Here is a 26,666-nt window from a genome sequence, read left to right as displayed (position 1 = left end):
AATTTTCCTGAGATTTCCTGTGGGGAAAACAGACAAATTTTCATAGGCAAAAAAAAAAAAAAAACATTCGTACCTCAGTGGAATACTATACAAGTCCCAAAATTATACCCTGTAGAACTTTTCCACTATCTAATGTGTGTCATTCTTGCTCTTTTGGCTCAACTGGTCAGCCAATATTTAGGGTATGTCTAGACTACATGGCTCCATCGACAGAGCCTTGTAAACTAGTTTACCCGGCATAGGCAAAGAAGCAGGGATTGTTTAAATCCCCGCTTCATTAAAATAAACATGGCCGCCACACTGTGCCGATGATCAGCTGATCTGGCACAGTGCGGCAGTCTAGACGCGGATCTGTCGGTTGGGGAAGCCTTTGCCGACCGATCCTGTAAACCTCGTTTCACGAGGCATAAGGGATTGGTCGGCAAAGGCTTCCCCAGCCGACAGATCTGTGTCTAGACTGCCGCGCTGTGCCGGATCAGCTGATCGTCAGCACAGCATGGCGGCCATGTTTATTTTAATGAAGCGGGGATTATTGAAATATCCGCTTCTTTGTCTATGCCGGGTAAACTAGTTTACATGGCTCCGTCAACCCTTAGAGCTTTGCAGAGTTGAATGTGTTAGAAAGAGCTGATGTGAGTCAGATGTTACCTCATTTATTTACATAAGAAATTCTCATTTCCTTAAATAGAGTAGAAACAGCAAGCCCTTTTCTCACTCAGAAGCAGCCCAATATGAATCTCCATCAAGTTCTAAACACACAAAGCTATGCGTCTGTGCATCTCTTTAGGGCCATATTTGCAATAGCCTCTCTTGCTTTCTGCTGTCAGCCAATACCAAGCTACCATTAATATTCTAGAGCCTCTGTTTGTATCCAAGGAAGCCTCACTGTACATACAACTTAGCTCTGACCATGTGGCCTAGTGCACTGGACAGTAATACCTATTATTGATTGCAAATAAAGGAGCTACTGAGCCTGAAAATAAGTGCACAGCACACCTGTTGGGTTTAAAAAAAAATCTATAGATCAAAGAGCTCCTTAATGGCAGCAATTAGTATCTATCCATATAACATTATCTAGGCGGTAGCACAATTTGAAGTTTGAAGAATTGTAAATAGAGGTTCTGGAAAGTGACATTAGTTGCAGAGCCAAAGCTCTGTGAGGTCAACAAGAATCTTTTTATTTAATTCAATGAGCTGTGAATCAAGCCCATAAAGTACAGACCTCTGTAGTTGCAAGGTGCTAAAGCTGAAAGTTTGACTGGCCCTTTTGGCCTTGTCTTCACAATGAAGTGTCTAGTGTTTTGCTCAGCCTGCTAACTTATATGAAAACTTCAGACTTCCTTATTCTCATGAGAACGTTAATTAGAACTATGAACACATCTTTTCTCACAGTAAAAATAAGGCCTTTGTGCAGAATTGGTGCAATATTCAGTGAGAGATACTCAATCTTCTCCCACCCAGGGACCAACTGACCACAATTGGCCCTAAACCATGTATCAAACAGAAGAGTTCCTTTGGTATTTAAAATTTTGTCAAGATAAAGTCCCATTAGCCATCTCCTCAAACTAGCTCATGCTTCACAATATTCCATTTTTAGTGTCATCTCATTTTCCTTGCAGAACCCACCTTTTCCAGGAAACCTGAACCTTGGCTGTGATACCCATGACCGAAAATCAGCTCTGCCACAACGAACAGCTCTTGTTGCATCACACCGGGATTTTTATCAAAAGCCAAAGAGCCCTGTTGCTTATACTTCCACTGCAGATTGCAAAAACCTTCCAAGTGTGCCTAGTCCAGACAGAGAACAGGACCAGAGGGAAGAGATCATCCTCCCACTAACTGTGGAAGATAGTCTACATCAAACCATCAGTGATGAGTCAGAGAATGTTGTCAAAGAAATGGTGTATGGTGTAAATAATAAGCAGGAGATTAAAACTGGAAGAGGGCAATTGGAGAAAGAGGAAAGTTGCATTCAACAGGATACTCCATGCTTTCAGAATGATAATCAGGATGTGGGGGACATTAATACCCCTGAACTTGACTGTCATTTATACTGCAGTTCAATACCCAAAAGCACAGCTCCAGCTCATGCTCAAGATAATGGCACAACTCCTATTGACTTCACAGACAGTGGAGCCTGTGCCAAAAACGAAGAAAGTGAAGGTCCTTTAACTGAGGACGATAAAAGGAAAGTACTTAAGGAAAATATCCAGGAGGATATTACAGGAAGTGTAAAAGGAAAGAGATGTAATATGGAGTTTTTCAGTAAAGTTGACACGGTGGTTCCAGTCACCAAAGCCACAAGTGTTCAACAGTTTTTCAAACTGGACTTTGATATAAAATGTGTAAGTCATTCGTCTGAAGCAGAGACTCCAGTAACCCAATGGCAGGTCTTCCAAGTTGAAAATGAAAGCAAGGTTATTTCAAGCAGTTCTATACCAGCATCTAACCTTGCTGCTCACTGCTCAGAGGGCAGATCTGAATTTAGTTCCCAGGAAAGCACAGAGACTTGTTTAGATAAAATATCAGGAGACAAGAAGTTGGTGAAAGATGACTCTGTCCAAAACACTGAAATATACACCAATCCCTCTAAATCTGTTACTGTTCAGATGTCTTCAAGGCTGATGTCCACTGGGCAAAAAGTTTCATTGAGCGAGGGCCTTAGTAAAGGCCCATTTTCAGAAATTAAATCCATAATGTCCCAGTGCTTTGAAGATGAACCTGTAATTACTTCAGAACTGGATACTTTGAAGGAAGGTCTAAGAGAGACAAGAGAAGCTTCCATTCAAACTGATACAATTGAAATGAAAACAAGAAATCGGTGGCCTGACCCACAACTTCTCCCTCCTTTCTATAGACATGGTCATCTCACAAAATCAGTCTCCCTAGACACTGGGCTTTATGGAAAATACAGATCATCCTACTGTGAAGTCTTCGGTGCCTGGTCTGCCCAGTGTGGTCATAGCTGTCATTGTTTCTGCTGCCATCATTGCTGCCACTGCTCAAACCCTGCTGCTATAGAGTTACAGCTTTTGAAAATGTTAGAGCTGCTCCAGGATACAGCACTGAGGACCATTACTCCAGTAAGTATATTTCTTGTTAAAATAATACATAAAATCTGGTTCATTGAGAGCCAACTCATGGAGTGCTGGTTATTTCAAGCTCTGTTCTTTGTTCTAGAATGTAATGAATGTAGCTTAGGAAATGGAAGGGAAGAAGAGACAGTCTGTCCTGGACAAATTGGAGGAATGTCAGAAATACACTCTCATTCCAATTAAGTTATGTTAGACTACTTCTCTTAATATTGAGAATATTGACATGATAACTGCTAGATTAACAACTGATCAAGGTGAGCTGGAGCTGAGGTCAAATTCTTAGATGTGTCTGAGCTATTGTTTACTACTGTTTCCACTCTCTTCATTATACAAATGTGGGTTCCCTCAGGGTTTGTGTACTTACAAAATTGTATTGATTTAAATTATGCCAGCATACTGAAAGCGGTGCAACAACGCTCTCCCCAATATACAGTGCTTACAATTATACAACTTATACCAGTACAGTTGATTTCCCTGCCTTTTGGGGAATAAGGCACTCTTATACCAATATAACAATATCCACACTAAGAGCTGTTCTAGTATAACTATTTCAGTTTAAAAAAAATCACACCCCCACTGAAATAGTTTTACCAACACAAAACTGTGCAGATCAGGCTTTGGATGCTCTCAAACCCAGTCAGCCTTGCTTGAACTCACACCTGCCTACCAATATGTACATTTCACCCTCTTTATGCATCACTCTGAATTTAGCCATGTGAGTTTGTCTGCCTGAGTTGTTGTGACTTCCATACTGAAGGAGCCAGAACATAGAGTAAGTATCAGAGGGGTAGCCATGTTAGTCTGAATCTTCGTAAACAACAAGAAGTCCTATGGCACCTTATAGACTAACAGATTTATTGAAGCATAAACTTTTGTGGGCAAAGACCCACTTCGTCAGATGCATGTCGACGAAGTGGGTCTTTGCCCCGAAAGCTTATGCTCCAATAAATCTGTTAGTCTATAAGGTGCCACAGGAAATCCTATTGTTTACCCATAGAGTAAGTTGCATTTGTTCAGACTCATCTCACTTTGGCCCTGTAACTTTATTTTATCAGGACCCTTACTTGTGGCAAAAATCTAGTACTAGTAGAAATGACTGCAAATCTAAAAAAGAGGGAAAGACTTGTGGAAAAATTAGTTAAATGTATTTAGTGAAACAAGGTCAGTCAGTGTTTTGAAACCAAGGGGAAACTTTCTGGTTTGCTGTGAACTTATGCAGGTTAACCACTTTATGTTTGAAGATGCAGAATGCCCTCCTTTTGGTATTTATCCATGCTGCTCTAAATGGAGTAAAGAAGGCTAAAATCACATATGACCCATCCTCTCACAAATAGACTCATTGATTTTAATAAAATTGATATGATTCTGTAGAGCCCTAATTTTCAGAAGGGCTGAGCAGCCAAAACTCCTGCTGAAGTCTGTGGATGATGAGTGCTCATTATCTCAGCAAATCTGACTCAGGTGGATTAGAGAACATTTGCGAGTATGGCTATACTGCAATTAAACACCCATGGCTGACCCAGGTCAGCTGATTCACAGAGTCTCAGAGCCTGAGTCTGAACATCTATACACTTATTAATCAGCCACATAGCCCGAATCCCATGAGACCAAGTCAGCTGACATGGTCAGTTGCAGGTGTACATCTACCCGTCACCAACCTCAAGTGGTGCTGGCTATCAGAACCATGTGAAATGTCTGCCACAAGTCACCAGGTTTTGACTTTGTTACAAACTCAAAGTTCAGGATGCAGGGTCACTGGGGGGGGGGAGGGGAGGGGAGAGGGGAAGGTGAATGGGTGAGAAGGAGCTTGCCTGTAAGGGAGTTACCCTAAACTCATGGAACAATATGATGGTAGGCAACGGGGACAAACTGCAGAGGGAGTGGCATTACAGACTGGCACATGACAATGTTCAGGTTTGACCCAGCTGTGCCTTGTTAGCCATGACAGAAGGTGAAGATCAGCTGGGTGAAAACTTAGTGAGTGTTGCTGTGACCTGGTGCACAGGGGCACAGTGCCTCTGTGGCTAGAGCAGCCCCACCATGCAGTGTGCCAAATGCCAGGTCCTCACCTGCTGGCTATCAAAACCATGGCGGCTCTTTCAGCAGTGGGGACAGGTTGGGAAGCTGGATGGATCCATCATCTTAGGGCAAGATTCAGCAGCATGGAGAGGTAAAATTAAGAGGGAGGTCAGGGAGCCAGGGGCTCCTGGGAGGGATTGGCAGGAAAACTCCCTTGAGGGCTGAGGCTCCTGCGAGAGGAGTGAATGCAGGTGCTCATGTGCTGGGGGATGAGGTGTCAGGTTTTTTAGAAGGACAGGGAGATACCATTTCAATTTTTGCCCTCGACTCTCATAAACCGGCCTTACCAGGATTGTTGAAAAGTTCACAAAGCTTTTGAAGATAGCTGGCCTGATGGATGCTTATGCATCCTGAGAAATGTGAGAGTCTCTCCAAGTTTTGTGTTAAAACTATTCCAACTTGGTGGTTTCAAATTAGTTTCTTCTTTCGTTGTTTGATATTGTTGAACCTGAAACTCAGACTTGGGTCATTGTAAACACCAGCGAGTTGGGAGGGAAGAAAATGATTGCATGAACCGCTGTAGTGTGAAACTGATTAATTTCATGTCACCATCTATATTAGTACTGTGGCGGCTTTTCTTTGCTCTTATTTGCTGGAGTGCACTGAATTTTCTGAGATGGTGCTCAATTGCCACAAGATGTCAGTGTTTCAGTGCATTACAGCTGATTTTTTAGTATTGTTCTATCACTTGCTCCTGTGATGGTGGTGAAAGATGAACAGTGATGCTTTTTCAGTAACCTGAGACAGCAGGCACATTATACTACTCAAACTCTGTTCTTTAAGCAAAGATGTGTTAAATCCAGCACCTGTCTGAGGTTAATGATATGAAAGCCAGACCCTGTATCACAGAAGGATCCAAACATAGTGAGAAAGCTGTGATTATGTGTGTTGAGTGTAAGGAAACACCATCCTAAGGGACAGCAAACATCCCTGTTTATGTAGAGTGGAACTCCATTGCCATCTAAACTGGGTGGCATTAAGCATGCTGGTGTGCAGTCAATGGATCTGCAATTCTATTGGCCTGAAATCTTGAGGAGTTGCAGGGAGCACAGCAGCACACTGTATCTGTCGAAATGTCCTGTGTCTTAGACTTGTGGGTATGCGCCACTTCACTGCACAAGGACCCTGGCCAGTCAAGGTTAAAGATTCTGCTTCTCACTTCTTCACATGGAGCAAAACCTGTTAGTTAGGGAAGGAATTCCAGTCTGCCAAGAGATTTTAGCATCAAATATTTTCTAGAACAAGAGAAAATCTTGGAAATAATCACAATATATATTAACTGCAATGTTGTTCTTAACCGAAGTCAGTGTTAAAACACAGAAAGAGCAAACAGCCCTCAGATTATGTTGAATTAGCATATTTACATTTGATGCTTCCGGGCATGACATTGTCTTCTACAAGTAATTATTTCCTGAAAGAAACTATTTATTTCCATATCTTTTGGGAGACTCAGTTGCACTTCTTTGGAGACTCAGTTTCACTTCTTTGGAGACTCAGTTGCACATCTTTAACATCTTACACTCTGTTCATCACTCTGTTCATCACTGATGTATCTGAGTGATCTCAAGCAGTGAATTAGATGATACCACCAACATTCTTTTTCATTTTCTCTCTGTCTCTCTCCTTCCACCTTCTGAAGGAAAATAAAATGTTTTAACATATGACCTGCTATGTCTGTATATTTGCAAAGGCCAGGTAGAAGAAATACACTTTGGAATGGAAAGTTGTATGTTTTAAGGTTGTTTGCTGATCCCATGGGAGTTGGTTCTATAGCCTTGATCCAGCCCCTGGGTATGTCTAGACTACATGGCTCCGTCGACGGAGCCATGTAGATTTGTTTGTTTGGCAAAGGGGAATGAAGCCGTGATTTAAATAATCGCGGCTTCATTTAAATTTAAATGGCTGCCCCGCTCTGCCGATCAGCTATTTGTCAGCAGATCGGGGCAGTCTGGCCGCTCCCCTGTTGACATGAAAGCCCTTTATTGATCTCCCCAGTAAACCTCATCCTACAAGGCATAACGGGGAGGTCGATAAAGGGCTTTCAGGTCGACGCGGGAGTGTCCAGACTAACGCGCTGAGCCAACAAACAGCTGATCAGCTGTTTGTTGGCTCAGCGCGGCAGCCATTTAAATTTAAATGAAGCCACGATTATTTAAATCACGGCTTCATTTCCCTCTTCTGATCAGCCTAATCTACATGGCTCCATCGATGGAGCCATGTAATTTAGACACACACCCTGAGAAACCTATATCTCATGTACATATAGACAAGCTTTACCTTGCAAGCAGACTGGTCCATAATGCCTTGATGTGCAGGAATCTCCAAAGCAGACCAGACCACTGATCTACTGATTATTTATTGAAATATATTTAAACTATTAATCTAGAATCCTGTTTCTATCTGAGGCCCATGCTAGAGTCTTAATTGAAAAGTGTAAACTCCCCACAGAAATAGTAGTCTCTGGGAAATTCCTTCCTGAACAGCTTATATTCACAATAAACATTAAACACTGCAGGCATTATTTCCAAATATTTGTTTGACTTTTTAAGGATATAAGCATAGAAATTGTCCTACTGGATAAAGCCAATTCATTTAGACCAATACCTTGTGCAAGAGAAAACCTAAAGTGAGAGATTATGCTCTAACTTGCCCATAGAAATTTCTGACTTCTGTCAGTAAGGGTATGTCTACACTAGCCCCCTAGTTCGAACTAGGGAGGCTAATGTAGGCATTCGAAGTTGCAAATGAAGCCTGGGATTTAAATATCCCGGGTTTTATTTGCATCTTCCCGTCTGGGCGCCATTTTTAAATCCTCTTAGTACGAACTAACTGCCCGGGGCTACACGCGGCAGTCAAACGTTAACTCGAACTAAGTCCTTAGTTAGAATTAACTATTACACCTCATTCCACAAATGCCTACATTAGCCTCCTTAGTTCGAACTAGGGGGCTAGTGTAGACATACCCTTAGGCTATGTCTAGACTGCAGGCTTCTTTCGAAAGAGGCTCTTTCGAAAGTATCTTTTGAAAGAGGCTCTTTCGAAAGTATCTTTCGAAAGAGCCTCTTTCGAAAGATCGCGTCTAGACTGCAGGCGGATCTTTCGAAAGAGAAATCCGCTTTTTCGAAAGAGAGCACCCAGCGAGTCTGGATGCTCTCTTTCGAAGACGGCCTCTTTACATTGAAGAACACCTTCTTTCGAAAGAGGAACTTTCGAAAGAAGGCGTTCTTCCTCGTGAAATGAGGTTTACCGCCATCGAAAGAAAAGCCGCGTTCTTTCGAAATAATTTCGAAAGAACGCGGCTTGAGTCTGGACGCAGGGGAAGTTTTTTCGGGAAAAGGCTACTTTTCCCGAAAAAACCCCTGAGTCTGGACACGGCCTTAGTGACTGACTTTTGCCATGAAGTAGGAAAGTTTTTACCCTATACAAAATGTGCTTTGCCTGTGTTTGTACATCCTGTCAAGCAATGTTACAGGCAGGAATGTTCACCAAAACATTGGCTTGTTAACAAATATTTCAAATACTGTGCAAAAATTGAATTCATACTGGAAATCTGATTCCAAGAATTATACTTATCCAGTCTGGGGGCAGAAATCTTGTGATCTACGTGCCCTGTCAAAAAATTTTAATTTCAAGTAATGAATACAAAATTCTCAAAGCAGTATTTGCAAAGGACAATTGACGAGCAATCTATAGGCTGAACTATAGTTGTATAACACCTGATTTGAATAGTTTTGAACAAATCTGTGGAAATTGTGATGTTTGCAGATTTTTTGCAAAGAGAGTCCTGAGGTATACTTGTTCTAGTTTGCCCAGCTCAAATCCCAAAAGAATTGTATAGTCTTTGCAATCTTATCCTAGCTAGTGCAATTGCAGTTGCTCATTTTATTTTCATCAATATCTGGTCCTCTTATTCAAATTTATTAATCACTTTGCCTTCACTAGTGATATAAAATTCAGCTAAATTTTAATGTTTACAAATGGTGAGTCAACAAAATGTGATGATGGTTCCAAAGGAACAGTGCTCAACCCATCTTTCAAATGAGAAACATGGAGCACATTTCTTCATTTGGTGATGCTGATGTCAATGTGAGGCAACTCTGTTCCATGCTAATGATTCACATAAGCTCACAATTTGACCCGTTGTGTCAAAACTATGGGCAATATCCTGTCTCCCTTGAAGACAAGGGCAAAATTTCCATTGACTTCAAAGACTTGAGAGCTGATTACTGAATAAGATATTTATATTCCTCAGAAGTCATCTCAGTTGTTACCTGGGAGCTTATACCTATGAAAGTCTGACAAGCCGGTTCACAATGTTCCTGTTCTGTGGGTGAGATTAGGACTGCTGCCTCCTGGGCAGTCGGTCTGACAAAAATTAAAGGAAAAGTAATGAAACAGTCACTCTTCCTGTTCTTCTCTATAGTGCACAATCCATGAAATCGAAGTTATGAAGAGATCTTGCCAGAGTTTCCGAGAGAAGCTAGATGAGATTGAGCAGCATCTGGTAGAGCAACAGAATCTTTTTTCCAGTGCTATGTCAGATGAAGGAAGGTAATTACGTCACTACAAACACACAATGCCCATTAAAAAAGCAACATTTAGAACCAGCTATACCCTGGGTGTGTGTGCAGAGCACCTTGCTGTATGTGCAAACACTCAGATTTAACATGTTTGTGGTATACACAGAAGTCAGCATCTAATTGTTCATCACTTTATTATTATCCATTTATCCAACCAATATGTTCTAGACTTGATCGTGTCATATCTAGACGATAATAAGGTGATAAGTAACAGTCCGCAAGGATTTGTAAAGAACAAAGCATGTCAAATCAACCTGATAGCTTTCTTTGATAGGATAACAAGCCTTTGTGGATAAGGGGGAACGTGATAAATGTGGTATACTTAGACTTTAGTAAAGCATTTGATACAGTTTTGCAAGACCTTCTCATTAATAAAGTAGGGTCTACTATAAGGTGAGTGAATATTTGGTTCAATAACCATTCCCACAGAGTAGTTATTAATGGTTCATGGTCATGCTGGAAGGGCATAACAAGTGGGATTCCGCAGGTGTCTGTTTTGGGACCGGTTCTGTTCAATATCTTCATCAATGATTGAGATAATGGCATAGAGAGTGCACTTATAAAGCTTGTGGATGATACCAAGCTGGGAGGGGTTGCACGTGCTTTGGAGGATAAGATTATAATTCAGAATGATCTGGACAAACTGGAGAAATGGTCTGAGGTAAATAGGATGAAATTCAACAAGGATAAAAATGAAGTATTCAGGAAGAAAAAATTGGTTTCACCCATACAAAATGGGAAATGACTGTCAGGAAGAATTACATACAGGGATATAGGGGACATAGTAGACCTCAAGCTAAATATGAGTCAACAGTGTGACAACATTACAAAAAATGCAAACATCATTTTGGTATGTATTAACAGGAGTGTTGTAAGCAGGACCCAGGAAGTAATTTTTCCACTCTACTTTGCGCTGATTACGCCTAAGCTGGAGTCTCGTGTCCAGTTATGGGCACCACATTTCAGGAAAGATGTGGCCAAACTGGAAAGGTTCAGAGAATAGCAACAAAAAATATTAAAAATCTAGAAAAACTGACCTATGAGGGAAGATTGAAAGAACTGCATGGCTACGTCTACACTGGCCCCTTTTCCGAAAGGGGCATGCTAATTTTAAACTTCGTAATAGGGAAATCCGCGGGGGATTTAAATATCCCCCGCGGGATTTAAATAAAGATGTCTGCCGCTTTTTTCCGGCTTGTAGAAAAGCCGGAAAAGAGCGTCTAGACTGGCCCGATCCTCCGGAATAAAGCCCTATCTTATTCCTACTTTTCTACAAGCCGGAAAAAAGCGGCGGACATCTTTATTTAAATCCCGCGGGGGATATTTAAATCCCCCGCAGATTTCCCTATTACGAAGTTTAAAATTAGCATGCCCCTTTCGGAAAAGGGGCCAGTGTAGACGTAGCCCATATGTTTAGTCTAGAAAAGAGGAAAGTGAGAGGGTACATAACGGTTTTCAAATACCTAAGAGGTTGTTGCAATGAGGAAGGAGAAAACTTATTCTCTTTAACCTTTGATATAGAACAAGTAACAATGGGCTTAAATTGCAGCAAGGGAAGTTTAGGTTGGACATTAGGAAAAACTTTCTAACTGTCAGGGTGGTTAAGCACTAGAATAAATTGCCTAGGGAGATTGTGGAATCTTCATCTTTGGAGATTTTTAAGAGCAGATTAAACAAATGTCTGTTAGGGATGGTCTAGATGGGGTCTGGACTTGATGACTTTGTGACGTCCTTCCGGTTCTATAATTCTATGTCAAAGTATGTTATAAGACAATGAGGAACATCCTAGGCTAGTGAGTGGCTCTCCTTCATCTCAGTGGGCTTAAAAACTGTTGTAACCAAGGCTGTGTCTAGACTACAAAGAAAAGCCAGAAAAAAACCACGGAAATTGTGAACTGCAATTTGCATATCTTTTTCCGCTTTTCTTCCGAAAGAGGCTTTTCTGATATTTGGCCCATGTACACTGGGCCAAATGTTGGGGAAAAAAACCCTCTTTCAGAACATCAGGTTTATAGGGATGCTGAAAAAAATGCATCTGCTTTTCCAAAATGTTTTATATTCTTTACATATGTGTCACTTTTTTGTAGTACCAATAAGGAAAAACTACATGGGTGAAAATCAGCAGACTCTGGCGACCCTGTGCATGTGCAACAACAAATAAAATGTTTTATAGGTTATACACAGAACCCCAGTGGGCAGCATGTGCCCACCATTGCTACAAACAGTTTCTGTTGCATTAAAGTTTTGTGTACATAAGGGATTTATAATATGTATCAACAAATATACACCGTCTCTGATACTTCTCTGATTCAGTGACTGAGATTCTTCATGAGTATGACGTCCCCAGTCATGAAGGTGCTATCACATATTGTGCCCACCCAGGAAATGAAAAGGAATTTTAGTATCCACAGATCAGTGGGATGGGTCTTCTAGAGGTAATTGAATAGTCCTGTAACCACATGAAATTTTTGCAGATATACAACTGTTCGATAGTCCCCATGCTTATCAGTTAATCGGGTAGTTGTCTACACAATGATATCTCTAACTTCTGACTGAATTTTTTCATGTGCAGTTCCTTGGCATTGGAGGGTAGTCTGGGCAAAGTTGGCAATTAGTCAAACAAGGTATTTTTGACTGGAAAGCATTTATTCATTGTTTAGAATTGGTGGGGGAGATATCTTGGAGGGGGGTTGTTTTGTTTTTGTAATGTCATAACTCATAATGGTTGGTTGTTTAGTTGGGTTGTCTGCAGTTGGGTTGAACAAATGCCAGGGATTTCTTTTGAATGACAGACACACAAATTCACAGCCTGTACAATGAAAGACAGTAAAGGAACGACATGGCTCTGGTACTGCTGGGTTATTCATTAAGCTGTAGAATGCTCTGTGGTGTGTATGAAACAGCAGAGTATGAGTAGCATGAAGGAGAAATGAATGTTTTGCCAATCGCCACTATTCACATGACTGTTTTTCTGCTACAGAGAGGAAAAAAGACAACTGCAGGTCTTGCGTCAAGCTGTTCGTCGTGAAGTTTCTGAACTGGAATATCAGCTGAATGATCGATCTCGCCAGGTTAGGGAGGGAATTCTAATGGTACGTTGTGCTATTCTTCTGAAACACTGGGAAAAGGAATCTAGTTTAAAGACACTTTATACTGTTGCCTTTTACTGATGCAATGTCATAGTGAGTAGTGCATGTCTATGTGGCTTCCACATAATTTTCTGAGTTGAACACGTAACCAAACCAACAAAGTTTGTGTCATCTGATTTGGCCTGTGGCCTTGAGTTTCAAAAAGGGACTAGGTATACTGGATACTTCCATTTTTGGGTGCCCAGCCTGTGACTCCTCAACCGGCTTTGCTTTCAGAAAATGCAGAGGCTCCACCTTTTGAAAATCAGCCCCTTCAAGATGCTTCAAACCCCAAAGCACTCAAAAGACATGATTCACTAGTCATACTGGCCATGCAACTACAATTTTCAACATCGAAAAAATGTTAAACCCAACAAATATTGTATTAATAAACTGCTGTCAGATGCAGAACAGAAATTTTCTCTTTGGAAAGAGGGGACTTCATATTTTGTCAGATCTACAACTGATCACCAATTTCTTGACATATTTGATTTTACAACCAAAAAATGTCATCGCCTTTCCTCCAGACCATTCACTATGGTTTTAGAATTGCTGCATCACTTGCAGCCATGTAAGCATGTGCTCAAAGCAACCATTTCTGTATGAACATCACAAGGCATGTTTTCAATTAATGAAAGCTGATTAGAGACTGCAAAAAAATGAACATGTGTGGTAGGTGCAGTGAGGATTAATTTGGCATTGTTGCACATTGTCTGCAGTTAATATGAAAGAAATAAAACAGCCATGAGCAGTCAGTAATGAAACAGTTGATGTACAGAGAGAATGTTGCACGGCTATGAAGCCACTGAAAGCTCTTGTTTGGGCAGTAAATAGAGGCAGCATGAGATTAAAACCCACACAAGATTTAAGCACTCCTCAATTATTTGAAGGGTGTCCCCATTAAGCATAATTCTCAGCCCAATTAAGCAGTTGCTGCTATAAAGCATTTTACCAACCCAGCTCCCTTTCTCTGTGCTGGACACAGGTACAGGTTGGTATCCTAAGGCAGCCTGTCTGCACCTGTTTCTCTTCAGGTGGGGCATCAACCTGCTTTGCTTAGATGGACCTGGAAGCCCCTGAAACAAAAACACCCAATTGCACACAGGGTCCTGAGACCATTTCATTAGGCCAGGGGATGGGTACAGACCCATGGGCTGAAAGGGGATGAGGGACTGAGGGGAACTGAAAACAGTGAAATAATAGCACCATTCCACTTCTGCAAGTACCCAAGATCTTGACCCCATGCCCATGCCCTAAAGCCTTCCACTCCTGCCAGGGGTGACAATAAATCTGGGATGCACTAGCCTGAAAAAGTGGTTGCTCAGTCTAGGGCTCTGGCCTGGTGGGATTTGTTGGTCCATGACTACTCAGCCTTCCCCTGCCTACAGGACTCATGTGACCCTATGTCACCAGTGTACACCACTAGTCTCAATCCAGCCATCTCTGACAGTCCTGTCCCTGGACTCGCTTTCACTTGCATCTAGGGAAATACTTTCCTTCTTCCTTCCACAGAATCCCTTCTCCCGCAACTCCCTCCACTGGCATGGAACCCTCCAGCTTCTTGACTCCCATGACTTAGCTGTTCACATTTGAGTGCCAGCTGCTGGCTTATGACATTACCTTAACTTGACTTTTGGTGCTGTTCACACCGTAGGAAGTCAAAGGGAAAATATTCTCCCTTCGACTTCCCTTACTCCTCGTGGAGGCAGGACTACTGGCAGCGGCCAGAGTGCCCCCCTCAGTTCAAATTAGCGTGTCTTCACTAGACCCACTAATTCAAGCCCTGGAAGTTCGACAGCTGCCACTTCAATCTTCTCTGTAGGGTACACATACCCACAGGGACTTATTCCAGGCTCCCGCATAGCTGTAGAGGATTATTTATTGTGCTATTGCCATGTTTGTTGTTTTCCCCATGTACAGGAGCCCTAAGACAGAACTCAAATGGGGCTTCCTTCTCCCCGTCTTAGATCTCCATTTGGTGCAGAGCAGGGAGATGGTCACCAGAGTTCTATTCTGCCTACAATTGCTCTGCCTGGGTTAAGTGTTACTTACAGTAGCTGAGGCAGAACAGCTGAATTGACAAAACAGTGCCCTGCTCCTGTCCCAACATCCCCACTGGCTTTCTCCTCCCCACTGGCTTTCTCCTCCACAACAGGAGCTCTCCAGTACTCATTTCCAGATTGAATTCATTCACTGTGCAGTGCCTGCGTGAGACACAATGCATGGAACACAATGATGAATCCAAGTCGGCACATTTTTAGAGGACACCCGTTTCAATCCAGGACTCCTGCAGGCATCCACAGAGGTCTGTCTGGGTGTACTAAGGCAAAAACTAAACTACTTTCTCAAACTTTTTTACTGATGACCTCTTTCACATACAAAGCCTTTCACATTAAAACCCCTGTTTATATATTTAACATCATTATAAATGTGGGAGACAAAGCAGGTTTGGGGTAGAGGTTGACAGCTTGCAATTCCCCACCCCAAGTATTAACCCTGGCCGTGTCCACACTCAGGGTTTTTTTCGGGAAAAGTAGCCTGTTCCCAAAAAAACTTCCCCTGCGTCCAGACTCAAGCCGCGTTCTTTCGAAATTATTTCAAAAGAACGCGGCTTTTCTTTCGATGGCGGTAAACCTCATTTCACGAGGAAGAACGCCTTCTTTCGAAAGCTCCTCTTTCGAAAGAAGGCGTTCTTCAATGTAAAGAGGCCGTCTTCGAAAGAGAGCATCCAGACTCACTGGATGCTTTCTTTCGAAAAAGCAAGCCGCTTTTTCGAAATTTCTCCGTGCAGTCTAGACGCTCTCTTTCGAAAGAGGCTCTTTTGAAAGATGCTTTCGAAAGAAGCCTGCAGTCTAGACATAGCCCCTGTGATGCCCCAAAGAAGTTCCACTCCCCAGTTTGAGAACTCCTCTACTAAGGCAAACATGTCAGTTGTTTACACTTAAATGGGATTGAAATTTGTTACTGAAATCCTTTTCACAGCAGCATCTCAGCTGCCAAATTATACTTCTCTTCTTTTGACCAATACTAAGAATGGGCATGCTTCATAACCTCTCATGTGTATCACTGCCTGATACCTTTTATCATTTTTTATTACTACAATATGCATGTCTTCCCTATTTTCTCTGCAGCAGCTGGACCAATTACTAGGAGAACAATCCCATCTGTTTTCAGAACTTGGACTCCCTGATTGCAGGGAAGAGAGAACTGCCCAGAATAAGCAAGTTGTTCCAGATACAGCTGACACTATGAATTCTAGAGCTGGGAGCTCAAAAATAGTATTTCCAAGGGTTCTGAGGAGAAGTGAAATGCTCCCATCAACTCCATCAGCTTCAATGGACGGAACACCTGAGATGCAATTTCTTGCTATAGCAACAGCAGAGCCAGATCTACGGGAACTCCTCACTGGTAAAAAAGAAATAAAAGGACCTCCCCAGCCAAAAATTGACTTTAAGGCTTTTCTACAAAGTGTAAGAATTCATTTTATTCTGCTTGCTTGTGTATTTTTATGTCAGAACATGCTGACATCAGATTACTACAGGTTGGACCTCTCTGGTCCGGCACCCTCAGAACCTGACTGGTCCTAAACGAGGGAATTAGCCAGACCAGGGGAGGTGCTCTGCTACCAGCTCCCCTCCCTACTGCTGGCCCGAGCTGCCCCACTGCTGGGCTGCCGTGCTGCTGCAGCCCCGGCATCCTGGACTTCCGCAGCTCCGATCCTGCTATTGGAGCTGCTGCGGCAGCCACATCCCCAGCCCCAACCCCACTACTGGGGCTGCTATGGCTGCCACGGCCCTGGTCCTGCTACTGGGACTGCCACGGCTGCTGTGGCCCCATCCTGCCTCCGCTACCAGGGCTGTCACATCTCCAGGCCCACTACTGGGGCTGCCGCGGCTGCCGCATCCCTGGCCCTAGCCCCATTACTGGGGCTACCACAGCTGCTGTGGTCCCAGCCCTGCTACGGGGGCTGCCATAGCTCCAGCTGTACTACTGGGGCTCCAGTCCCAGCCCCTGCTGGACCATGGATGTTGCCGGACAAGGGAGTTTTTGGAGGTTCAGCCTGTATTGTATTTTTTACAGTAGTAGATAGAGGCCCAATCAAGGCTTGGGCCCCTTTGTGCTAGATGTTGTATATACCCCTACCAAGCTGTAGTCTTTATTTTAAATAACTTACAAACTAAAGAGACTGGGGGAAAGGGTGGGGTAGCATTCTCAAAGTTAATAGCAGTAGTTGCTCATGGTAATAAATTCAGTTTTACTATGTGGCTGGTTCGTATCAGCAGTGCCTTGCCAGTCTAGAACTCAGTGTGTGATTGATTGAGATCTATGCCAACCTGTGTGAAATTTGCAGGTATCATTTACCTGCAAAACAACTTGAAGTATTTTACATGGACAGCAAAGGTACGTGAATGTAGAGTTTCACTGTTTTTGTGTAACAGTGAAAATGATTAATCTTTTCATGACCAATAGTGTTTTACTATCAATAAGAAAGTGTTTTTCTTTTTCACTAAGCCTTTGTATCTTGAACAATAAAGAGAAACTAGAAAGCGATCTAGATAAAAAAAGTCAGATGGATAATCATCAGAGTTTTTCACTTTTCCACTTAAGAGTGTTTAACCAAATCTTCAGGGCTGGACCTCCTCTTAAGCGAACAACTAGAGCCAAATTCTGCACTACCTTCATGTATGCCTCATTGAAGTCAGTAGTTTCATTCTCTCGCACAAGTTTTACACATAGGAGTTACCCTGATGTATAGTGGTAAAGCAGACTCACAGGATCATTTCCAAGAATGAAGTCCCTGGCTTACATACCCAAACAGGCATTTAATATATTTTTCTTTTTGCCAGCTCAAGAAATATTTCCGAAACTCTTTCAGTAATGACACAGAGGAATGACAAGATTGATGGAAGACAGACAACTTCTGGACTTTATAGTTGTGACTTCTCCTTACAACAAACATTCTAAACCAGCTGAAGTGTTTCAGAAACAGAAGGAAGCAGCTGCCATTTGCCATTGGGTGTTACATATATTTTTGCAGTGCGAGGGCTGCCCTGGAGAGCAAGCCATTTTAAGGGATCATCTAGATCAGTGTTTCTCAACCAGTGATATGAGTACCCGTAGAGGTACTTGAGAGAAGTCTGGGGGGGTACCACAACACAACTGAAATTTGAAGAAAACTGAATTTTTGTTTTAACTTTTATAGAGCTTTATTATTTTTGTCCTTTTTACACCCAAAAATTTCCTTGCCCACCCAGCTACGATTAAGTTGTTTAAGCAAATGTGTTGCAATGGTAGAAAAACATTTTGTGTGTCTGAAAACTGTAGGTATTGGGGGTACTTTATAAAAAAAAGATTGAGAAACAGTGATCTAAATGATGGTGTCATATATTATGCTGTTCTGAGGTCATAGAATTTGCTACAGGCCTTTTGCCCTTCATTTGGCACAGTATTACACTACAGCTTGTAAAATGTCACATTAAAAAACAGTTGAGCCCTCACAGTTGTGAAGAAAATGTTGGAAACGTGAACCAAGTCAACTGATGCTGCAGAGTCTTCCTGCACCCAGTTTGAAAAAATAGCTCAGAAAGGTATTAACTGTATCATGGCTCATCATTTTAACTGAAGGATGCAGTGAAATTAAAAAATCCAGCTAATATTAATCCTCAACCACAATCTACCTCCCACACTTTCTCTAACCAGCCACTAAAACCTCCATCTTCTCACTGACAAATTCTATGATGGATATATCTATTGTCATCATAGAAATCAGCAGCACAATGACAACGTGTGGAGAGCATACATTATCGAGTCAACGGAGTACCAAACTATATAACACAGGGAATATTGTACAGATTGTATTAGTCATTTTCATATTTAATTCATAGAAACCTAATTTTAAAATATGATAAATGAAACCACTGAAAAAGTCTTTCAGAACCCAAGAAGGCTGTAGGATCCAGGGTCTTTGCCTCAGCCTTCTGGTTCATTTTGCTTTGGATAACATAGGGTTTTCATCTAGATAGAAAATCTATTAACTTTGAAAGCATGCATAACCCAAACACCACCCCAGGCACCCTGGTTCTGCCAGTTGGGTATGGGATGGCAATATACAAACTGGTCTATAGTCGAGACCAGGTATTTTGTATGACTGTTTTTTACCGTAATGCTTTACATCTACAAAGACTCGCAGATGTCTAACCATTTGTTTAATGCAGTGAAGGTGTTTTGTGTGTCATTTAGTCTTTGAAGTACAAGTGAAGACATGAGGTGCGCACAGATAAGATTATGTGCTGAATGGTGGTAACGATCCATTCCTATCTGCTTACAGTCTGGAAGTTAGCAAGCAAATGGGCCAAGACTGTGTCTAAAAGGTCATTTAAACAAAAGCCACAACAAGCTAATCAGGTGGTTAGCCAAGCATTCCTGATGTAGGGTGAAATTCATCCCTTGCAGAGTGCTATCGTAGGCCCTGTGTATCCCTTACACCCTATTTGAAGGTGTGAGTCTTTAAAAGGTGTTTGAGACATGCAGTCCTCTGCACGGGAGTGAATTTAAGTAGCCAGTTAGTAGGTAGGCTTAACCTATCATGGCAAGAGCCTTTAAAATGCTTGTGTGTGCACCTCTCATTCATCACTTGCTACTTTGCACTTACATGTACAACCTTGTTAAGGTGAGGAATATGACCTGTTTGGGGCAGGACATGCCTTTTTTTTTTTTTAAGCTGCAGTCTGGCAAAGGGGGCATTGTCCAATTTGCTTTTGCCAACTTCATCAGCTGGCAAAAGAAACAGGACAAATTTCCACTTTGATCAAAAAAGTGGGATGTGGTGCAGAGCAATGCAGAAGAAGAGGGGGAAGTGGTAATGCCAGCACAGTGCAGGAGAGACGGCAGAGGCTGCGTGGGGGTGGGAAGGGCAGGCAGGGCCCTGGGGTGACGCGAGCCCAGTCTCACATGAGGAGAAGGATGTGGCAGCCAGGGTTCATGGGAGCTCATGCAGGGGAGGGATGGAACCAGGGCTCGGGTGCGCTAGTCCCCCTAGACTTGCCTGGAAGAGGCAGAAAGTCAGGGTTCAAAGTGAGCAGTAACCCCAGCCTCACAGCAGAGGGGGCAAGCAGAGTTCAAGTGAAGCATGGTCCCAGCCCTCTCTAGAGAGGACAGCGCCGGGGGTGGGGCTGGGGTAAGGAGTGACCCTTGCTTCGTGGGGGAGGATGGCGGGAGCAGGCATAATGTGGGCAACCTCAGCCTGATTCAGGGGAGGGATGGAAATTGTTCAGAGAAGCAATGACCTCCAGCCTTGATTGGGGAAGGTGAAAGGACTTGGGCTACCAGTCTTGCAGTGTGGGAAGGTGGCATGAAGGGCTTGGGCAATCCATCGACCCAGCCTTGTGTGGTAGCAGGGAGCAGGCTGGGCTCAGCAGATAGAGTCAGTTTTTGACCAGCACACCCAGCTGAAAAGGGACATTTTTAATTGCCCAGTCAGCGGTGCTGATTGAAACTGCCAGTTGAGTTGGTGTGAAGATGGCAGGTTCTCTACCTAGCTCCATGTAGCTCCTGAAAGCAGCATCATGTCCCTTGGCTCCTAAGCAGCGTGATGGTCACAGGAGCTCCACACGCTGCTCCCACCCTAAGCACCAACTCCGCAGCTCCCATTGGCCAGGAACCATGGGTCAATGGGAGTTTTGGAAGGGGTGCCTCTGGGAAGCCGCTCGAGGTGAGCAGCACCCATAGGCCACACCCAACAGTGTCCCAGTCCTCAGCCCTTAAACCCCCTCCCGCACCCAAAATCCCTCCAGGAGCCCAACCTTCCTCATGCTCCACAACCCCCTGCCTCAGCTCAAACCCCCTCCCACACTCAGAACCTCTCAGCCTGGCCTCTCCCCCTGCACCCTAAACCCCTCATCCCTGGCCCTACCCCAAAGCTTCCACCCCCCCAACCCTCAACTCCTGCCTACTTCCTGAACCCCTCATTTCCTGCCCCACCCTGTAGCCTGCACTCCCAGGACAGACCGTCTACTTCCTCCCACACTCCAACCTCAGCCCAGAGCCCCCTCTCACACACCAAATCCCCTCAACCCCAGATGGGCGCTGCCTCCTGCACCCCAACCTGCTCATCCCTTGCTCCACCCAGGGCCTGCATCCCACAACCTAGAGCCCCTTTCCCCATCTCACATCCAACCCTCAGCTAGGAGCCCCCTTCTGAGCCCCTTGGTCTCACCGCCCCCACCAGCTAGGCGCCCCCTCTTGCACGTAAACCCTTCAGCCCCAGTCCAGTGAAAAATGAGTGAGAGTGGTGGAGCGTGCGTGACAGAGGGAGGGAATGGAGTAAGGGGGGGATGCGAAGAGAAGGAGTGGGGCAGGGCAGGGAGCATGGCAAACATGTTTAGTTTTGTGCAGTTAGAAGTATGGCAACCCCACTGGGTGAGCGGTGAACCCAGCCTTGCACGGGGCGGGGGTGAGGGAGGGCTCAAGCTCAACCTCACATGGGCTACATCTAGACTACATGGCTCTGTCGACGCAGCCATGTAAAATAGTTTATTCGGTATAGTCAAAGATGCGGGGATTTAAATAATCCCCGTGTCATTAAAATAAAAATGGCTACTGCGCTGTGCCGACAATCAGCTGATCCGGCACAGCACGACAATCTAGACACGGCACGGTCGACAATGGATGCCTTTGTCGACCGCTCCGGTATGCCTCGTGAAACTGCGCCGCGCCTAGACTGCCGCGCTGTGCCAGATCAGCTGATCGTCGGCACAGTGCGGCGGCCACTTTTATTTTAACGAAGTGGGGATTATTTAAATCGCCGCGTCTTTGACTATGCCAAATAAACTATTTTACATGGCTCCATTGATGGAGCCATGTAGTCTAGACGTAGCCATGGTGAGGGGCAAGAATGGTGTGGGAGCAGCAACCCTGAGTGTTGAGGGCGGCGCTGCAGGCAAAGCTCAGCCAAGCAGTGACTACAGCCATGCACAGGAGGCAGAGCAGGCAAAACTCAGATGAACACAGACCCCAGGTTCCTGGGGGAAGTAGGAAGTAGGGTTTGGGTGATCAGAAACCCCCCCAGCCTCACACAGGGGAGGAGGCAGAAAGAAGGGTGTGGGCGAGCAGTGCCACAACCTTGTGTGCGTAGCGAGGTTCATGGAAGGTAGGCAGTTCTTGGGGGAGCAGTGATTCTAATCTCATGTGGTGAGAGATGGGCAGGTAGTGGAGGAGGCAGGGCTTGGGTAAACAGCAATTCCAACCCTGAGGGGCAGGCGGAGGGAGGGGCAACCCCACACTGGATAAGGAGAGCTTGGACCCCCACACAGGTACCAGCCTCCACTCTCTCATATACCAGAGAGGATCAAACTCTTGTTAGTAGAACTCCTAACCAGCACCACCACCTCTGAACGGTCATGCTTGCCTTAGTGACACAAAACTCATAATGACTTCAGTAGGGGTTTTATGTGAATAAGGCAACACATTTTGTCTCACTGTGGCCCATATTTCCTCTGGGAAAAAATCTGATGCAAAGCCGTTTTTAAATAACAGACTCTACAGCACCTAGGCCAGAACACTTTGCTTACAAAAACTGTTGCTTGAATGTAAATGTTTTCTGAAAATTTAAGAGGTAGGTGCAGCCATCTGTCTCTGTAACAGGAAAGATAAAATAGATTTTATTGAGGAAACTAGCAATGGAAAATTGAAACTCTTCTGTTATCCATTCATGGTCAATACATGAAATTATTCACCTTTTTCAGTTACAACTCAAATGAGCACTTACATTGAGCACTTACATTGAATTAATCTAATTTTCAAAAGCTTCCTCCTCAAAGTTCAAAGTGGGCTCCTTTAATGTTTGTGAGCCTGTGACATCAACCCAGCAGTGCAACCTGGGATCAATGTGACCCTTAACTTAATCTAGGATCTCTCTCACAATGCCCTCCTGGTGAGAGGCAGCAAACTCCTCCAGGTGCTGTTACCACTTCATACAACCACATGTCAAACCCCACATGCTGCTAGATTGCATGAATTCTCCCAGAACCACTTATGAATCACACAGAGGAAGGCACCAGCTAAATCCCCTATTCCTCAGCCTTGTACCACCAGAATATGCCATCTTGTGCTGCTCAAGGTCCTTTCTTGAGTAATGCGAGTTTATTAATGCAGTTCTTGGGAGAGCAGTGATTCTAGTCTCTCACTTCATCAACTGAGCAGCCTAACCAAGACCTTCAGTCAAACTCACTGGGAAGGATAAACAAGAGAATAAGTTTACTGATTATAAAAGATGGATTTAAAGGAGTTATGAACTGATAGACAAAATAAAAAAGACCAGAAGGAAATAAATTACCAAAGGAAAATAAAATATAAGCATTCATTCTAAGTTCTCAACATTATCAGACTAGGCAATATCTGGACTAAGCAGTTTTTCTCGCTGCAGTTTGGGTACAGTTTTCATACCTGGTCCTCTGTTAGCCTTGGGACCAGTCTCCTCAGCTCCAGTGTTCTCATTGCCTTCAGCGTAGGTGAGAGAAGACACTTCTCTCAAATCAAGCAGCCTCTGTTCTCTATATTATATCCTCATTTCATGTGCCTGGACAACACAAGCCCAGGAATGATTGGTTGGCATTGCTGAGTCACCAAGCAATGTTGAGCATTCCCCTGGTGTGGTCTTGTTTAGGGGAGACATTGAATTATAATCCCTTTGCAGGACAGTGGCTGCTGATATGTGTTCAACGCCCACCCAAGTGTTGGTTAGCTTCCCTTGTTGTTTTTGGAGAGTTGGTATCTGGGCAATTCCCTAAAAGCATATTTTAGTGAAAATCATACAACATAATCTCATAACTTCATATGAACTAATGCTATACATCTTTAGATAGAACAATGACTTTCAGCAGATCAAAGCCATTTTTACAGATGCTTTATATCAGTGTTTCTTAAACTTTTTAAGACGGAGGAACACCAAATAATTTTTTTTTTTGTGAGGAACACCAAGGATTTTTTTGTCAAGCAAAAGTTAAAAAAAAAAAAAAAAAAAAAAAGGCCAGGGAAAAGTTATTGAGAAAAAAAAAGAAAAGAAAAGAAAAGAAAAATAGGATCGAGGGGAAAGTTACTGCGCAAAAACAAACAAAAAGGTTTCCTGCCCCTTTAAAGGCAGCCATTTTGAACTCTGTTGTTCGCCTCCACGCACCTCTGACTGCCTTGCGGCACACCGATGTGCCACATAACACAGTTTAAGAACACTGCTTTATATGGACCAAAAGTAAATATGGGGGTCACAGGACACTCCTCTGAGGTATAGAATGTCACAAAGCCTAATCCATGAAACGATACTTGGCAGGTACACTGGGCTAAATTAATATCTATTATTAAGCCTCTGACAACGGGGGTGAATTTGGCTCAGCAGTTTTTCTAGGCTTGCCAATGCAAGAGTGAGTGAAAGCACAGCTGCAATAAGGCTAAAGGTTGTACACTTGTGTACTGTGTTGCTGTGTATAGAAGACGCATAGGGAAAATAGATAAGGCACATATGAGCAATGCCTATTTGGGCCACAAAACGAGCAGTTGGCTTTGCAAAGCACCTTTTATCTAGTATATACATAAAACTATAACAGGCTCCTTTTCAGCAGAATAGAAAAATAGTTCCATAGAAGAGTCATGCTCCATGACAAAATATATACTGTGTCACTAATCTCAACAGCCTGAATAAGGATCTCCAGCTTTGGCACATAAGGTGAAATTTATCTCTGAGTAAAGAGGCCACACATGGCCTATCCATCATTTCAAAACCACCACTTAAATACACTTTCTCATTTTAACGGGCTTCAAATGTTATGGCCAGTCCATGGTGTGAAATACCATTCAGCATTTAAATTTAACTGGGGATTAGCATGCAAAATGGTTTGCTTTCTCACATGATGCCTAGAATTCCAAACACTAATTAATATATCATTACTGACACTGTACAGAACTTTTGTGCATTTCGGGCTAACCCAGTAACTGGATTATTTTAACAGTAAAGATGGATTATTTTAGCAATAAAAGCAACAAGAAATAGAAATAGTTGTCTACTCTTTCTTATATACAATAATCATCATCATTGTCCTACTTTGTTCTAAAATGCAATTCATAGCATTTTATGAATATCACTAGTAGCTAAAAAGTCATGATACCACATGGGCATGAGAACTGAGTCAAGTAATCTATCAGCTATGAAGATGATATGTGGTGTAAAACTGATGACTAATTATGGGTATGTCTACACTACAAAGTTAATTCGAACTAACAAACGTTAGTTCGAATTAACTTTGATAGGCGCTACACATGCAAACCGCTAGTTCGAACTTAATTCGAACTAGCGGAGCGCTTAATTTGAACTAGGTAAACCTCATTGCACGAGGACTAATGCCTAGTTCGAATTAAGGGCTGTGTAGTCACTTAATTCGAACTAGTGGGAGGCTAGCCCTCCCCAGCTTTCCCTGGTGGCCACTCTGGGCACCACCAGGGAAACTCTTCTGCCCCCCTCCCAGCCCTGGAGCCCTTAAAGGGGCACGGTCTGGCTATGGTGCCCGTGCCGGGTGCAAGCCTGCCAGCACCCAGCCAGCAGACCCTGCACCTGGCACAGCTCGAGCCAGCCACCCGCTGCCACCCAGCCCTCCGCCTCTTCCCGGGACCAGGCTGGCGGCTCCCGGGAGCCTGCCCAGGTCCGCAAGAGGCGGGTGCCCGCCTGGTCTAGGGCAGACATCGTGGACCTCATCCACGACCTCCGCACTAGGCACAGGAAAGTGGCTGTCTAGGGCAGGAGAGCTGCCAGCCTGGCCACCCAGGAGCAGGTTTGCATGAAAATCAAGGTGGTCCAGTGAGACCCCCGACCCTGAGCCCTGAGCTTAGAATGGCCATACTGGGTCAGACCAAACAGCTGCCAACAGTGGCCAGCACTAGGGACCCTGGAGGGGATGGATGGAAGACAATGACCAAGCCATTTGTCTCGTGCCATCCATCTCCAGCCTTCCACAAACAGAGGGCAGGGACACCATTTCTACCCCCTGGCTAATAGCACTCCATGGACCCAACCTCCATGACTTGATCTCACTTCTCTTTAAACTCTGTTCTAGTTCTAGCCTTCACAGACTCCTGCAGCAAGGAGTTCCACAGGTTGACTATTTGCTTTGTGAAGAAGAACTTTCTGTTGTTAGTTTGAAGCTTGCTACCCATTCATTTCATTTAGTGTCCTTTAGTCCTTCTATTATGGGAACTAATGAAGAACTTTTCTTTATGCACCCTCTCCACACCATTCATGCTTTTATAGACCTCTATCATATCCCCCCTCAGTCTCCTCTTTTCTAAGCTGAAAAGTTCCAGTCTCTTTAGCCTCTCTTCATATGGGACCTGTTCCAAACCCCTGATCATTTTAGTTGCCCTACCCTGTCCCACCCTCTCTCTTCCCCTCTCCCACCTCCTTTTCCCAGTCTCCCCGAGTTTTGTTCAATAAAGAGAGTTTCTATTTTTGAACACACATGTCCTTTATTTTGTACATCAGGAAAGGAGGGTAGGGGGGGTAAGTGGAAGGAGGTGAGGGAGGAATGGGGTACGAGCCCCCGATGGGGAGGACTGGGCTGGCTCTGCGGGCTCCTCGGGGTGGAAGCTCTCCTGAAGCTCCTTGATTGACCCCCCCTCCGGATGGCAGCCTGCGGCAAGTGCACCCGGGCTGATGGCCGAGTGCTGTGATGTGCTGAATGTGGGCACTCAGGGCACTCCAAGCCAGGACTGCTTTGCTGTCCCTCATCGAGTTAGACAAGCGA

The 26,666-nt window shown here is 43.9% G+C and overlaps 1 protein-coding gene across 1 annotated transcript in view; it reads left to right on the top strand.

Moving 5' to 3' along the window:
- The window catches only part of ITPRID1 (ITPR interacting domain containing 1), a 71,137-nt gene extending 51,358 nt beyond the window's left edge, over positions 1–19,779 (top strand). Inside the window, exons 11-15 of the mRNA XM_006124027.4 lie at positions 1,620–3,083; positions 9,598–9,725; positions 12,735–12,846; positions 16,014–16,352; positions 17,730–19,779. Coding sequence (XP_006124089.2) covers positions 1,620–3,083; positions 9,598–9,725; positions 12,735–12,846; positions 16,014–16,352; positions 17,730–17,777 — 2,091 coding nt within the window. The 3' untranslated portion in view covers positions 17,778–19,779. The remainder of the gene's footprint in view (positions 1–1,619; positions 3,084–9,597; positions 9,726–12,734; positions 12,847–16,013; positions 16,353–17,729) is intronic.
- The last annotated feature ends 6,887 nt before the right edge of the window (positions 19,780–26,666 follow it).

The sequence above is a fragment of the Pelodiscus sinensis genome, chromosome 2, assembly GCF_049634645.1.
Source record: "Pelodiscus sinensis isolate JC-2024 chromosome 2, ASM4963464v1, whole genome shotgun sequence".
NCBI lineage: Eukaryota > Metazoa > Chordata > Testudines > Trionychidae > Pelodiscus > Pelodiscus sinensis.
Note: the sequence above shows the minus strand (reverse complement) of the source record. Positions and strands in the feature narration are given on the sequence as shown.